At 48.5% G+C, this 15,702-nt stretch overlaps 7 protein-coding genes across 7 annotated transcripts; 5 read left to right on the top strand and 2 right to left on the bottom strand.

Annotated features, from left to right (window-relative positions):
- Positions 1-32: 32 nt before the first annotated feature.
- N7533_012303 (uncharacterized protein) lies at positions 33-1,455 on the top strand (the record flags this gene model as incomplete). Its single annotated transcript, XM_057108953.1, has 2 exons — positions 33-644; positions 703-1,455. The coding sequence occupies 2 exons, from the start codon at positions 33-35 to the stop codon at positions 1,453-1,455; spliced, it is 1,365 nt and encodes a 454-aa protein (XP_056954054.1).
- Positions 1,456-2,006: 551 nt separating this feature from the next.
- On the top strand, positions 2,007-4,638 carry N7533_012302 (alpha,alpha-trehalase; the record flags this gene model as incomplete). Its single annotated transcript, XM_057108952.1, has 5 exons — positions 2,007-2,127; positions 2,491-2,615; positions 2,675-4,032; positions 4,181-4,447; positions 4,503-4,638. The coding sequence occupies 5 exons, from the start codon at positions 2,007-2,009 to the stop codon at positions 4,636-4,638; spliced, it is 2,007 nt and encodes a 668-aa protein (XP_056954053.1).
- Positions 4,639-5,570: 932 nt separating this feature from the next.
- N7533_012301 (glycoside hydrolase family 13 protein) lies at positions 5,571-7,535 on the top strand (the record flags this gene model as incomplete). Its single annotated transcript, XM_057108951.1, has 3 exons — positions 5,571-5,757; positions 5,880-6,295; positions 6,351-7,535. 3 exons carry the CDS (start codon positions 5,571-5,573, stop codon positions 7,533-7,535), a joined length of 1,788 nt encoding a protein of 595 aa, XP_056954052.1.
- Positions 7,536-7,735: 200 nt separating this feature from the next.
- N7533_012300 (uncharacterized protein) lies at positions 7,736-8,354 on the bottom strand (the record flags this gene model as incomplete). The annotated part of the gene is made up of 2 exons (XM_057108950.1): positions 7,736-8,025; positions 8,060-8,354. The coding sequence occupies 2 exons, from the start codon at positions 8,352-8,354 to the stop codon at positions 7,736-7,738; spliced, it is 585 nt and encodes a 194-aa protein (XP_056954051.1).
- A 682-nt stretch (positions 8,355-9,036) lies between these two features.
- On the top strand, positions 9,037-10,065 carry N7533_012299 (aromatic alcohol reductase; the record flags this gene model as incomplete). The annotated part of the gene is made up of 2 exons (XM_057108949.1): positions 9,037-9,078; positions 9,175-10,065. 2 exons carry the CDS (start codon positions 9,037-9,039, stop codon positions 10,063-10,065), a joined length of 933 nt encoding a protein of 310 aa, XP_056954050.1.
- Positions 10,066-10,852: 787 nt separating this feature from the next.
- N7533_012298 (putative phosphatidylinositol-3,4,5-trisphosphate 3-phosphatase) lies at positions 10,853-12,675 on the top strand (the record flags this gene model as incomplete). The annotated part of the gene is made up of 2 exons (XM_057108948.1): positions 10,853-11,003; positions 11,072-12,675. 2 exons carry the CDS (start codon positions 10,853-10,855, stop codon positions 12,673-12,675), a joined length of 1,755 nt encoding a protein of 584 aa, XP_056954049.1.
- A 272-nt stretch (positions 12,676-12,947) lies between these two features.
- N7533_012297 (putative phospholipase A2 (PlaA)) lies at positions 12,948-15,340 on the bottom strand (the record flags this gene model as incomplete). The annotated part of the gene is made up of 2 exons (XM_057108947.1): positions 12,948-15,238; positions 15,271-15,340. The coding sequence occupies 2 exons, from the start codon at positions 15,338-15,340 to the stop codon at positions 12,948-12,950; spliced, it is 2,361 nt and encodes a 786-aa protein (XP_056954048.1).
- Positions 15,341-15,702: the final 362 nt, after the last annotated feature.

Genomic DNA, 15,702 nt, shown 5'->3' with positions numbered 1-15,702 from the left:
CTTCCTATTTCACGCTTCTCTTTCTTCACACCATGACTCAGACGAAGTTCGATACGTACGCAACTGACGCGCTGACTGCCGCACGTCTCGAATATGCCAAGCGGAACCCGGAGTCAAAAAACCTTCATGCTGAAGGGGCAACCTACATGCCCGGCGGAAACACTCGCACAATTCTACACGTGCTGCCATTCCCGATTACTTTTGCTTCCGGTGATGGAGCGAGCCTGACCTCGGTAGACGGGGACAGATACCTGGACTTCCTCGGAGAGTACAGTGCAGGCATCTTCGGTCACTCAAACAAAGTTATCAAAGACACTGTTGCGGCAGCCATGTCAAAAGGCTGGAATTTTGGCGGGCCGTGCACATATGAGAAAGTTTTGGCAAAGAAAGTCGTCGAGAGATTCTATGAGAGCGGATTGGAGATGGTTCGATTCACGAACTCCGGAACTGAATCAAACACCATGGCAATTGCAGCTGCTCTGAACTTTACAGGAAGAAAAAAGATTCTTGTTTTCACTGGAGGCTATCATGGAGGCACTCTAATCTTTCCTCCTGAGTACATTCAACAGCCGAATGTACCAAGCTCCAACCTACCACACGATTTCGTCTTCGCACCATACAACAATATCAATGAAACACAAAAGGTACTCGATGATATACCTCCAAACACACTGGCTGCGGTTCTTCTTGAACCACTCCAAGGATCTGGGGGGGTGCCGACCGGCCTCTCCTGAATTCCTTCACTTCTTGCGCAGACAAACAACAAGACTCGGGGCTTTGCTCATTATTGATGAAGTGATGGCATCTCGCTTGGGACCTCATGGTTATTGTGCTACTATAGGCATCAGGCCTGATCTGATCACCCTTGGGAAATACATCGGCGGAGGTATGACCTTTGGCGCATTTGGAGGGCGCAAAAATATTATGGCTCTTTTTGATCCCAGCATATCATGTCTCCAGCACCCCGGGACCTACAACAACAACATTGTCACAATGGCTGCTGGTATCTCGGGTCTTGATATCTATGATGCAGCGGCAGTATTAGCTCTCAACGCACGTGGTCGCGATATGAAAATCAAGCTCCAGGGGATTCTAATTCGTGCTGGATTATATCCCGAGCACCCGGCCGGTGCATCTCGAGACATTCTAGAGATTGACAGTCTTAGAGGGCCCACCACAGTACTTGATGAAAATGGAAGCTCCGGGACACAAAAGCCTTTGCCAAATATGTTTGTCTCCGGTGAAGGTAGTATGTTGAATATCCGCTTTTCTGGGGTCAATCGTGCTTCATGGCAAGGTTTATTTTACCACCACATGCTTCAGCGAAATATTTATCTGGCTGCTCGGGGCTACACTCCACTGCATCTGGCTCTTACTGACCGCGATATTGACCAATATGTGACTGCCGTTGACGAGTTTGTGCAGGTGCATCGGGAGGCACTATTATCCCATTAATAGTGGCCAGTAGTAGTAGTCAATAGTTACCTATTAGTTAGCACATGTCAATATTATCGCCATTTTATGCTCCTCATTCATCCATAAATTCCCACGAGAACTTCTTTTCAGGATTGGATATTCATGTTTCCCGCAACTCGCCTCGGAAAATTGTAGCATAATTGCATAGGACTGCTCTAATATAATTCTTCAGTATTAGGAACTTTTTGAAATATATCTAGTTTTTTCTTTCCTCATTCTAGATTATCTGAATTAATTTAGATACGTATAAACCAAAAGCTTGGGGGAAATGATTGCTGGAAGTATTACAAGTTCCCAGCCGATTAGAAATTCCAATCCCAATCTGACCGACCCGGTGTATTCTCGGCGTAATAGGTATAGATCATAAATGTGGATCCTTTCCACTTCTATGGACTTGAACTTGAGTACACGAAAGCAGGCTTGAGAAGGTGGACCACTCGATTGCCTTGAATCATCAATACGCACGAGGACGCCATGTGTCCTACCGTAATAGATTCCTTCACCGACTTAACAGCCTTTCCTTCATCTCCATGGTGGAGCTGACGGCATTGGCCACAATCACATCAGACAGCTCAGATTTCAAACGAGCCAGTGACAAAAGCAAGGGTGGTGAAGAGAATCTTTTCTTAAGTCTCTATTCACTCACGACCGGTATATTTTTAACTTTTTAAATTCTTATTCTTTGTCCCGCTGTCCAGGAAGTGGTGTCATTTCAAACGGTGAAGACACTCGACGACACTTTCACTCACCAACGATGGAACATTCAGATACAAGACTCCCAGATATTTCGGGCGATCTTGAAAGGGAGATACATGAACCAAGAAGTCGAAGGCATTCCTTGAATAGTGTGAGAACCCCAAGCGCCCGGCGACGAGAGTCACTGCTAACAGCTCAGTTTCACTGGGGACGGTCCACGCTTGCAGGAACAGCAAGCCCTCGTCGACGAGGAAGTGAAGGTGTGTTGTCTGCTGTGAGGATCTTTTTCTCGCAATATTTTCTAAATAACCATCCCAGATTACAACTGTGGATATTCCGCGACTGAATTTCTTGTCCCTATCCAGGAGACCCTCCAAAGGCTGCTTGCTCAAGAAGATACAGACAATGATTATAAAATCACAGTCGATGACAAAGGCCCTAAGGTGAAAAGAGCCCCAAAAGCCTGCAGTCAACTTATCTATTTGTGCTAATCTATATATAGAACTTATTGTTGGGGTCTGTAGGATCCGACGGATTTCGTCGCTACGAAGTTCGAGGGACCTATCCACTTTCAGTCCTATTGCAGGAATTGAGTCTACTCCAAAGCCCATCCGACTTACCAGCGGTTCTGGGACCCGGCCAATCCCAAGTCAGCACTGTCGCACGATTGACAGACCACGCACTCAATGAGAACCCTGTCACGCGGCTTTCACGCTTGATCCGTACGTCATTTTGGGACAACCTCACGCGTCGTATTGATACTTCCAATGTCGCAAGAGTGGCAAAGGACCCAAAAGATTGGACTCCCGATTCTCGAGGTCGTCTTTATGTTCCACGAGGGGCTTTGATGCAATATGAGTACTACAAGAAATTCGTCGATGAGAACCCCAATGCTTTGAACCTTGACGTCATCCTCCTTCCCGAGAACATCACACCAGAGTACGTGCGAGATTTGAACGATGCACCTGGCATCCTAGCTTTGGAAGTTGATAGCTACTTTGACCCGATCAAACAAAAAGAGGAGCTTCGTGGAGTTCCATTTGTTGTCCCTGGAGCTCGCTTCAACGAACTATATGGATGGGACAGCTATTTCATCGTTCTTGGCTTGCTTCGCAGCGATCGCCTGGATCTTGCCCGTGGTATTATTCGAAACTTTTGCTTCTGTATTGAACACTATGGTAAGGTCTTTAACGCCAATCGAACCTATTACCTTGGTCGCTCGCAGCCACCATTTCTCACGGACATGGCCTTGAGCACGTTCAAAAGGATCAAGCATGAGCCTGGCTCCCTTGAGCTGCTCCGTCTAGCTACATGGGCTGCGATCAAAGAGTATAACACTGTATGGACTGCAAGTCCCCGATTAGACCCTCTCACAGGTCTCTCTCGATATCAAGCTACTGGTGTTGGCGTCCCTCCCGAGACGGAGAAATCGCACTTTGTTCACCTACTCTCGCCATATGCCAAAAAGCACAATCTGAGTATGGATCAATTCATTCGAGCATACAACCATGGTGAAGTTTCTGAGCCGGAGTTGGATGAATACTTCCTCCATGATCGATCTCTACGAGAGTCTGGACATGATACCTCCTACAGACTCGAAAAGGTGTGTGCCAATCTTGTCACAGTGGATCTGAACTCGTTGCTTTATAAGTACGAAACCGATATTGCCTTTATTATTCGTGAGTACTTTGACGACGCCCTAGTAGTGTCGTCTCGGTTTGCTCAGGCCGAATACATTGAACAATCTGCTCTCTGGGACCGCCGCGCGCAATTTCGTCGAACCCAAATGGATGCATACCTATGGAATGAGGAAAAGGGACTGTATCTTGACTACAACGTCAAGACTCAGCAGCAAATGCCGTATGAGAGTGTAACAACTCTATGGCCACTTTGGGCACAGGCAGCTACTCCTCGACAGGCTACTCTCCTAGTTGAGAAAGCCTTGCCAAAATTTGAGAGCCGCGGGGGTCTTGTCGCTTGTACCGAGGCTTCTCGGGGGGGGGATCAGCCTCGAGAAGCCCAACCGTCAATGGGACTATCCTTTTGGATGGGCTCCTCATCAAATAATTGCATGGAATGGGTTGCTCAATTATGGCTACCAGCAGGATGCACAGCGTTTAGCCTATAAATGGCTATTTATGATGACCAAGACATTCGTTGAGTTCAACGGGGTTGTAGTCGAAAAGTATGATGTTACTCGATCAACCGACTCTCACAAGGTCAATGCGGAATATGGCAATCAAGGTGCTGACTTTCGCGGTGTCTCACGCGAAGGGTATGTGTTTCTCATTTTCGAAATAATTGGTTTTATACTGACTAGTCTCTGGTAGATTTGGATGGGCAAATTCTAGCTATTTGTGCGGCCTTGAGCTGATGAATACTTTGATGAAACGATGTCTTGGCGTTTGCGCACCTTTTGAACTGGTTGAGGAGATTTCGAAGCTGAATCGGTCTAAAAATACGTAAAGTGCTTTCTTGTTCTTAGGACTGGGGAAATGCAGCCATGAATAGAAAGAACTAGTTGCGGGTTATCCGAGTCGAATACTTGTCAGAAGTCGATGTGAGCTCTGTTCTGCCCGCAAAAGAAGAGAGTAGACCAATTTTAATATGAAATTTACTTCCTATCACACCATTCTGTATGGGAAATCGGGCAAGCCACATACTAGTATGGAACACGTATGAAACGAACGTTACAAATACGTGACTGAATACGGAGTATGGTGAACCAGTACATCCCCCAACAACAATTGATCGTGAATTCCAATTATTGAAGATGTATGACAAATAGACGCAGGGCCATACTTTCAATTAAGTTTTAACTTTAGCAGAATCAGGCACGTTGTTGTATGGAAGCCAGGATGTCTGTAGTAATCAAATTACACCTTCCTTTTTCATCGATTTCACGAAACGGTGGCCCACTTGAATACTTCCAACCCTTGGGAAAGCCTCTTTCATCTGAGACTTTCCTCAGAGATAAAGTCATTACGAATGACTCAAAGCACAATAAAATGTGGAGCTTCAAACCACACTTCGCGAAAATACCTAGCTAGGTAATCAGGCATTTGATTGCTCGTTCATTATGTCCACTATCCAATGCCAGTGTCAAGCTTCCCCTCATTTGGGTCCGTGCACAAATTTGACTCCATTTCGAGCGTCTTCCAGGATCTCAAACTCACGTTTGAATATTTAAAAATTCGGATGCTATCTGTAAGTTTTGATATTACAGCTACGTAATACGAATGCGTTTCAAGCGGCAGAGCACCAGACACTTCTATTTACAAGAGCATGGCATTATAAACAGCTAACGATCCCCATCTTCTCCCTTCAGCAGGCATATTGCTCTGACAGCCTTGAAAGATAAGTGAGCGTCTTCTCACATTTAGCTCCTAGCTGTGGAGATGGCTCCATCCAACTATATCACCAAGAAATGGTGGAAGGAGGCGATCGTATACCAGGTTTATCCGGCGAGTTTCAAAAGCAGTAAGCCTGCTGCCGAAGCAGATGGTTGGGGCGATGTGCGTGGGATTACTGAAAAGGTACCTTACCTGAAGTCTCTCGGAGTCGACGTTGTTTGGACAAGTCCTAGTGAGTCATTAAAAAGATCCTTTGCCTAAATACCAGAAAAGGGAATAATATCAAGGACTCTGTGTGCATGGTTGGCAAATCCTCAAATTGGACCGACAATCTAACTCGCAATAATCTTCTAGTCTATAAATCCCCTCAAGTTGACATGGGATACGACATCGCCGATTACAAAGTCATCGATCCTCGTTATGGAAATCTCGCAGACGTCGATGCTCTGATTCAATCTCTGAATGACCACGATATGAGGCTCATAATGGATCTTGTTGTCACTCACACATCCGATCAACATCAATGGTTCATTGAATCCAGTGGGTCCAAGCATTCGGCCAAGCGCGATTGGTATATTTGGAAACCTGCCCGAGGATACGATTCTAATGGCAAACCTCTGCCACCGAATAATTGGGCACAGATATTGAATGACTCCCACAGTGTATGGATTTGGAGCGAAACAACCCAGGAGTTCTATCTAGCCTTGCATACTGCAGAGCAAGTGGACTTAAACTGGGAAACCCCGGAAGTGGTTGCCGCTGTCCATGATGTGAGTGCCTGCCATTTCTAGTCTCTGATTGTATATGACTAACTATAATTCCTAGGTGATGCATTTCTGGCTATCCCGAGGTGTCTCTGGATTCCGTATGGATGTCATTAACTTGATTTCTAAAGATCCAGCCTTTCCTGATGCCCCAGTGGTAGAACCGAATTGCCAGTTCCAGCCTGGCGAGAGCTTCTATACCAATGGCCCACGCTTCCATGAGTTCATGCACGGAATATATGATAAAGTTTTATCAAAGTATGATACAATGACTGTCGGTGAAACGCCATACGTTAGTGACATAAACGAGATCATCAAGACAGTGGGGTCGACTGCCAAAGAACTGAACATGATCTTCATTTTTGATCACATGGAGATCCAGGATGTGAAAACTAAAGGTGAATCTAAATGGAGTATGCGCGATTGGAAGTTACCGGAGCTGAAAAAGATATTGTCTGGCTGGCAACGAAAAATGATTGAGTGGGATGGTTGGAGTACAGTCTTTTTCGAATGCCACGATCAAGCTCGCTCTGTTTCACGCTATGTGGATGATAACGACGGTTTTCGCGAACAGGGTGCCAAGGTACTCGCGCTTATGCAAACCACGCTCGGTGGCACATTATATCTCTTTCAAGGGCAGGAGATTGGCATGCGAAACTTGGTTAATTCGGATCCAGATGTTGACTACAAGGATGTGGAGAGCATTAACTTCTGGAACAAAATGAAGAGATTATATCCGAATAACCCGGTACAGCTTGGAAAGGCCAGAGAGCTTCTCCAAAAAAAAGCTAGAGATCACGCTCGGACGCCCATGCAGTGGAATTCTGGGCCTAATGCAGGCTTCGCAACGGGAAATGTCACACCCTGGATGATCGTGAATGATGACTACCATCAGGTGAACGTGGAAGCACAGATGGCGTCCACGAATCGAGATCTCTCTGTCTGGCAATACTGGCAGCTAGCCTTACGGATCCGCAAGACCAATAATGATGTCTTTGTATACGGCGATTATGAAGATGTGGACGTGGAAAATGAACAGGTTTATGCATACTTTAGGATCGGTGCCCGGTCGAAGGAAAGGTGGTTGATCGCGATGAATTGGACGGGAAAGGACACTTCTTGGAAAATACCCGAGTCAGTTGAAGTTGAATGGGCGGCGCCTTCTACGCTCCAGAGACAGATCAGTGTGGAAGGGGGTTCTATCAAGTTCCAGGCCTGGGAGGGGTTCATGATGCGCTGTAAATAGATATCCCTTCTAGTACTAAGTACCTAGGTAGGGGTGGGAGAGATAGTAAGAAGGGTTTCAAGGAGCAAGAATACCTAGTACTTTTCCGACTCGGAGTCTCCAGCCTGCCAGTGAGGGCGTAAACATAAATGATATCTCAGGGGCACTTATGCACTACTAGATCTATCATATTTAAATTTGAATCAATAAACTGGGCACTATTATACGAGGGCTGGGAGACCTGTGAACAGCATGAAGTCGCCGCTTTGGGATTGGGGGAAGTGGAGGACGAAATCACGACTTGATCCGGCTTCGATCGTCGGCGTGGTAAATGGCGATGAGATGGAGGATATAGGGGTGAGAGGCTCGCAGTCGAGGGCGAAGAAGGCGCTCAAGAGGCGGAGGAGTAGCGGGGCCAGCCAGATGAGACACCAGAGTGATCGACCGATGGCGTAGATGACGGCAAATATAATGATGCCGGAGAGTTCGGCGATGAAGATGCTGAGGTAAACTTACGAGCCTGGTCGGCCACGGTTCTCGCGCACAAACGCCATTTGCGAGGCTTGCCGTTGCTCGAGAGAGGGTAAGGTGGTAGACGGCTACTTTCGCTCGTAGGTGAATACGGCCATTGTTGGCGGACGGGAGGATGCCCTTCTCGATGGCATCGCCCGTGGCTGGAGGGGATAGTCCTACCAGTGCTCCAGATAATTCGCCGGGTAGAGGCATGTAATGAAGAGCTCGCGCCCACATGCAGTTACGAGCTGCACGGGGCTCGAAATCAGCAGCACCAGGAATGGTGAAGGTCCATTCCGTTTGCTTAAAGAACGAAGTGCCCAACATGTGGCCTTCGTGGGCGCCCTTCAAGAGATCTCGGGCGTTGGCGATATCGAAGGTGCTCAGAGCGGCTTTGTGCAAAGGGCCCCCCCATGGGCATCAAGAGGGCCAGGGCTGGGATGGATTGAAGTGTGAGATATGAGAAAGATCGAGGGGGCCATAATAACGACGAAAACCAGATATCGGTGGCCGCCTCTGCTCCGATATAACCAAGCACCGCAACAAAGGCGCCAAAAACCCCTCGTCACACGAGCTGATTCCTGGCAAAGGGCTGTGGTCAGATCGAACTCTGCCCAGATGGCCTTGTCCAGATGGACGGATTTATCATGGTAATGACCATATCTGATTATATGGCCGAGTTTTGAGTTGATCGACCTGCTGCCCCAGGGTGAGCTGGTTAGTTGGTGAGTGGGCCAGCGTAGTCACCTGCAGGTAGGCATAAGTGCCTGATCCGAGTAGCAGAGCCCCTCGCCGGCAGGTACTACTTGGGCTGTAAAATAAACTTCCAAGGTTGTAATAATACTAGAGCGCCTCTGCCCAGGTGGGGCTGTAATTGATGGGTTCACGTGTCCTCTTTATGCATAAATACGCACATAACCCAACCAAGCGGGGTGAATTTTATTTCTGAGAATTTGAGAATCCCTTATCTCTACGCCCATACAAATTTCGGTTCAATTTGTTTCCAAGAATGACTCAACTTGAACCAATCAAGAACGTTATGACCATGGGTGTAAGTATATACCTAGTACTAAGCTTCTTATTGCTCCGAGTCAGAATCCTACTAGTACCTAGGGTATACTAATTCAAGAATATACCTAGATAATAGGCCGGAGGTCTATTCGGCACTGAGGTTTTAGCAGCACTTCAAAAAGAAGGGGTTTTCAACTTGTCGATTCTGACACGAAAATCCTCGAAGTCTCAAACCTTTCCACCTGGAATCAAAATTCACAGAGTGGACAATGACTACCCAATCGATCAACTTCTCGAGGCCTTTAAGGGGCAAGACGCGCTGGTCTCAACATTACCTGGGAGACCGTATACAGTTCATCTACGTATGATCGACGCTGCAATTCAAACAGGAGTTAAGCGTTTTATTCCTACGGAATATGGCAACAACACTTGTACTGCAGCTGCAGATCTGGTCTCACTCTACGAGGATAAATCTAGGGTCATTTCTTACCTTAAAAGTAAAGAAACCTCAGGTTTAACTTGGACAGCTATCCATACTGGCCAATTTTTCGATTGGGGACTTGAAAGTGGATGGCTGGACTACCATTTCGAGGAGAAGCGTGTTACAATCTACGACTCTGGCCATAAGCTATGGTCGACTACAACTCTCGGAACTGCAAGTACCGCTGTCGCTAGGGTACTATTGAATCCCGAGCAGACAAGAAACAAGCCTATCTTTGTGGCATCATTCACTGTATCACAGCGCGAGGTTCTTGAGGTACTACAAAAAGCAACCGATACCACATGGAAGGTTGAAACCATGTCTTCGACAGATGCACTGAGGAGGGCAGCCGAGCTTGATGATAAAGATTATTCCGAGGGCTTGAAGCTGCTGATTCTTATGCTGCTCTACGCGGATGATGCAGATAGAGGAGCTGACTTTGAGAAGTTTGGCTTGTCCAATGGCCTTCTCGGACTACCGAAGGAAACTCTGACCGGGGTCATTGATCGAATTGTGAAGCGAGAATCCCCTCGATTAGATAATTGATGAAGGCCAAAGTATGTTTTGGCTATATCCTCAGAGAGAATTTTATTTGAATACAATAAACTTTATAGAGGACCAGTTTTGCCATGGACCTGGGCAGGGATGTATGTATTAATGAAATTCTAATTATTTCTGTAGCCCATGCACAATATGCTCCTAAGAGTTCTTAGAATAGTTCAAACATTCTCTTGTATTGTCGTGGTGCTTTAGCACATCATGTTCATATTTCTCTCTATTTTCTGCCATCTGTGATTGGACTATTTTAACTTGTATGGCGCATCGTGACCCCCCAAGGCTTATTGCTGCATACACCACCTGTCCCAGTCGCGCGAACCTAATCGGCGCTTGCCCCTTTTATGCTTTCTCTAGATACCCCTACAATGCAATTTCTAGCACATACGACCATAGGGTGTGGAGAACAGGGCTTCCCGTCCGCTCAGCCGTACTTAAGCCACACGCCGGCAGGTTAGTAGTATGGTGGGTGACCACATGCGAATCCCTGCTGTTGTATGTTTTTTATTTTTGCTTTTATATTTTTGCTTAAACTATTTCTTGATGGGCAGAGATAGAGAGAGTGTGTGTGAGTGGTGTGGATTAAGACTTGACGTGGTGGCATTTTCACTACTCTGTTCTTTGACATGATGTCATTGGCCCGACTGCGCCTCCTGCCATAAACAAGTTCCCTCTCCACCATCAGCCAAGCTATATGCGCAAGAGATCTCTAAGGCTTGTCGCATTTCTTCATGTCCTGACATTTATATGAAATCTGCGAGTTGAAATATCTCGCCTCATGGTATGGCTCCCGAACTCCCCAGACCATGGTATGTGTACAGGCGCTAACTCCCCGCAACCCCAGGCCTCAATCCTCCGCCAAATTGTCGCGGGGCCGAGACAACAACACCCCGAAGCTGGACTAGACCTCTGCTATGTAACCGATAATAGTATGAATATGACCTCCACACGACTGAGCATTCGCAATTCCCAAGCTAACGCTGTTGTGTAATCCCAGTCATCGCCACATCAGGCCCCTCCGGAAACTACCCCCAACGCGCATACCGCAACCCACTCGACGCTCTAGTCAACTTCCTCGACTCAAAACATGGCGCAAATTGGTGTGTCTGGGAATTTCGCGCCGAAGGCACAGGGTATCCCGACTCGGAAGTCTACGGGCGCATCCACCATTTTCCCTGGCCAGACCACCACCCGCCGCCTTTCGCATTGATACCGAATATTATGGGCAGCATGCGGAACTGGCTGCATAACCTTGACGAGGCAGATGCGAAGGAAGGAAAGCGAGTCGCGGTCGTACATTGCAAGGCGGGCAAAGGGCGCAGCGGCACCGTCGCAACTGCATATCTGATCAGCCAAGAAGGGTGGAAAAAGGAAGATGCGTTGCAGCGATTCACCGATCGACGCATGCGAGTTGGTTTCGGCAATGGCGTCAGCATCCCCAGTCAACTTCGATACGTCGATTATATCGATCGATGGGCGAACAAGCTCGACAAACAATACGTGGAACGACCAGTCGAGATCCTCGAGGTACACATTTGGGGTCTACGAGACGGAGTCAAGGTCGCAGTCCAAGGATACGAGGATGAAGGGAAGAAAATTAAGTGCTGCCACCTTTTCCACCGCAGCGAGCGCACTGTTATGGAGGGCGTTGCGGCGGAGTCAGGAGCTGGGAGCACCACGCCAAAACAGAATGATGTCAAAGATCAATCTCCTCAGACTTCTACCCCATCATCAACAACCTGGTCGCCCATGACCTCTCAATCAGATACCTCCGCGACACCGTCTAAACCTAACCTCTCGCGTCGGTCCACTACAACCGGCGCCCTATCGGCCGTGATATTCAAACCCAAGAAGGCCATCATTGTTCCAGGATCCGACGTCAACATTGACCTCGAGCGGCGCAGCAAGGCCTCATATACCGGATTCGCCATGGTTACATCAGTCGCGCACGTCTGGTGGAATGCCTACTTTGAAGGCGGCAAGGAGCACGACTCCGGTGTCTTCGAGATAGAATGGGACGCAATGGATGGAATCAAAGGTAGTGCGAAGAAGGGGATTCGCGCATTCGAGAAGCTCAAGGTAGTTTGGCGATACCCTTCACCGAACGAGGATATCAAGAAAGACGCCACTCCCGTGAGTGGCAGACCGATCAGCGAACCGCAGCCCGGGGAGCCTATCCATGAAAGCTCAGCGGCTGATTGGCGGGGCCAGGATGAAGGGCCAGGGGCAGGGCAGAAACAGGAGAATATAGTTCCCGGGAAGGAGAAGAAGCAAGATGTCAAAGAAGAAAGCTCAGGTTTCCCGGGGTCTGGATTATTGGCCGTCGGAGCGGGCTCTTTACATGAGCTTCAGCGGCAACTAGGGTTGCGCAAGCAGACAGACGAGAGTAAGGATGTGAGTTTGGCTGGAACGGACGATGAGGCGAGGTCGATGACAACGGATGATGAGGGGCGGGCGCAGAGGGTCGAGGCTGCAAATGCGAAGAAACCTGACGATGGGGACTCTGATGGCGAGGGGGTAAGATCTTATTTTGGCAACAATGGGAATGATACTGCTGGAATTGAACAGAAGGTGGACAACAAAGAAAAGCCATCTGGATAGGAGATTCGCGCGAAGGTATAGATACCCAGATTTATTTTGATGCATGATTGGTGGCGTTACTAGCACTTTAAGTAAACCTTGGAATATCATGATATACGCTGAGATGAGATGGAAAAAAAAGGAAATCCCCAAGTCTACTAGGGGGACAGTGTATGTGTAGTATCTATCGTGACATCTATGTGACAGACAACGTTTAATGATAAAAAAAGAAACAAATATCGAAAACATATCACTTCAAACGCCAACCAAATTATCCTCATAGAGGGTCTTCATTAGAGAGGCACAAATCCTTCCAGCTGCTTCCGCGCATCCTCTTGCTCCTTTCGTAGTCGATCACTCTTCTTCCGCTCATAAACCGCCCGAACAACCCGACGAACCTGCTCTTTGCCCTGGTTGAAATTAGCCCTGGCCAATCCAACCACAGAGTCAATTTGCTCAGGCGTGTAGATAAAGTTCCATGTAGACAAGAAATCATCAACCTCAGGGTCGATTGAGTTCGGGTGAGGGGCCAGAGGTGGTTCAGGGTCCTTCGCATTAGGTTCGTTCTGCTTCTGCTTGATGGATTCCACGGCGGATAAGGGGCGTGTTTTTTGGACAGGTGGGAGATCCGGCGCGTCGGGGTTCGGAATCAGAGGGAAATAAATGACAGCGATACCGGCTTCCGGCTGCATGAGATGAAATTCAGAATCGGCGTGGTCTCCTGTTTGTTCAGGGTGGAAGAGGCGCTTCGATGGGGGAGGTTCCTTCTCGCTGATCCGCTCTTCCTTAGTTCCGACCCAGACATTACAGTAGCTCAAATCTGAGTCTGCCGCCTTGGTGGAGTCATCTGGATGAGAGGGGCTGTGACTCTGGGCATCTGCCATTTTCTCATTCGCTTTTTGTTCCGTCGCGTGCTGCGATTCTTGAAGAGCTTGCTTGGTCTCTTCTAGGCTCGAACCCTGTTTGGGCCATCCAGCACCGATGGGCCAACCTTTGACGCCACGCTGTCGGGCGTATCCGTCGACAACAGAAAGCCAGTTTTCTTGTTTAATGTCCGCGGAAGCGTCGAAGGCAACTATCACATCGACGTCTCTACCAGGGCGAATAAGTGGATAGATGGGCAGATTATTGCTCATGCCCGCATCCATCAGACGCAAATGACTGCTGCGAAAGATAGATTCAGGGCAAGAGGCCGGAAGTTGACCTTTCATGCCCATCACGTAGTTGGGAATAGCAGCAGGGTCGATAGGGTGCACTCGGATAAGGTCTTGGTTCTTGCCCTGGATCAGAGAATCGATACCACCGAATCCGGCGAGACTCTTGACTAGGGGCCGGACCTCTTTGTAGTAGTGCGACAGCGTCGCACAGAAGGCGCTGCCCCAGATACCCATCAATTCGGGAACTCTGAGCTCCGGGAGAGGGTAGTTTCTCTCGGGAAGCTCATTGGTACCGCCGTTAAAATGTCTCCCTAGGGCCCAGGTAGGAATTCCGGCATTGAGCTCCTCGCAGAAGAATTCATACGGAGTGAATTCAAACCACTGGAACCAAGACTCCTTTTCGGCTTCCCGTATGAGGTCCTCGGGTATAGACTTAGGGTCATCGGGACTCTCCACAGTTCCTGGAATTTCGTGTCGAACTGCCGTATAAATGGGAAGAGGGTGTGCTCCATTGAGTAGATTCTCCCTCTGGTTGGAGATTTTGAAATCTCGATCCGAGACTCCAAGCTCGCCACGTGGAACTAGAAGTCTGGAGGCAAGTAGAAGCCCGTAGATGTCCACCAGTCCAAATTCCGCAGCAGGGTCTCCCTTCAACTTCTCTACTATGCCACTGAGAAGGAATTTGTTGGTCGGCGCGGTAGTAAGGAGATCCAGTGCCGTGGGTGGGAAAGCAATGTGAACGCCGAGACGGGATTTCAGGTGGTCAACGAGCTTATTGAAGTTGCGGCCCGTAATTGACGAATGATAAAGAGTCTGAAGCCAACAGCTCCCACTGACTCCAGCTGTGTAGGTCACGCAATCCCATAGGCCTTCCTCCTGCGCAGCTAGGTATGAACCTGTGCCCGCGACCAGGGCACGCAGTCCACCTCCCGAGCCACACATGGCAATAACCGGCACATCATCGGGGTGAATGTCCTCTACCGCAATGCCCAGATAAGAAGCCAGTGCTTTCACCGCATGCTTTTGTCGCTGCTTCCTGAACTCAATCTCCTCTGCGCAGAGCTTATCGCTAACCCGCACCTTGGCATCCTGCAAAATTTCCGGGTTGATGTCGGGGTCTTGAGACTCCTTCCATATGTCGTCAGCTAGCGAGCCAGGGGCTAAAGAGAGCTCGCGCTGCAGCTTTTGGGCCGTAGCAGGTAGCAATCGCGCCCAGTCGGGGACGATCAGATTCGTAATGTTGCCGCGGAGATCCCGCCACTCTCCCGGAACAACATTGTCTTTGATATTTTCGAACTTGTGAACAATATTCAGCCAAATTGAGGCCTGGTCGCCGTGTTGCTCGTCATTTTGACCAGTCAGGGTCGAAGAGGGGCTTCGTGGGTCAGAATTGGAATCCTGGTGGACCGAGGCATTGGTGAAGTGGGCTTTCTGCAAGTGCCTGTTAGAGTGAGCCCACTCCCCGTTCCATAGGCAGCCAAGGCCGCAGGTGGTACAGTCCAGCGCAGACGTGAGACCCTTGTGGCCATTTTTATGGTAGAGGGGAGGATAGCTGCGACTGTGACTTGCATACAGCCAACAGTGAGCTTAAATCTGGCAATGGCACAGACCCTGGCAGCTCTCCGCGGGGATGACGTCGAGAAGAGTCACGTGTCAATGACCCACCTGCATGCTTACCCTTTGGGAATCTATAGCATAGCAATACTAGTACGTCTTGAATATCTAGGGTAATCCACGCTTGCGCGATCGGTGTCAGTTATATTTCAATGGAGCTTTTTAACGGTACTCTAGAGTGGCATGGACAACCCTGATTTGGCTTAGGCAAAGTCGGTAAAACCATGGATTAGTCCGCGGATCTACCTCTTGAGGTAAATCAAATCGAGTATAGTAG

Source organism: Penicillium manginii (genome assembly GCF_028828005.1).
Source record: "Penicillium manginii strain IBT 31320 chromosome Unknown utg000009l:1.0-3297300.0:1.0-3298630.0, whole genome shotgun sequence".
NCBI classification, from domain to species: Eukaryota; Fungi; Ascomycota; class Eurotiomycetes; order Eurotiales; family Aspergillaceae; genus Penicillium; species Penicillium manginii.
This window is presented reverse-complemented; position numbering and strand designations above follow the sequence as displayed.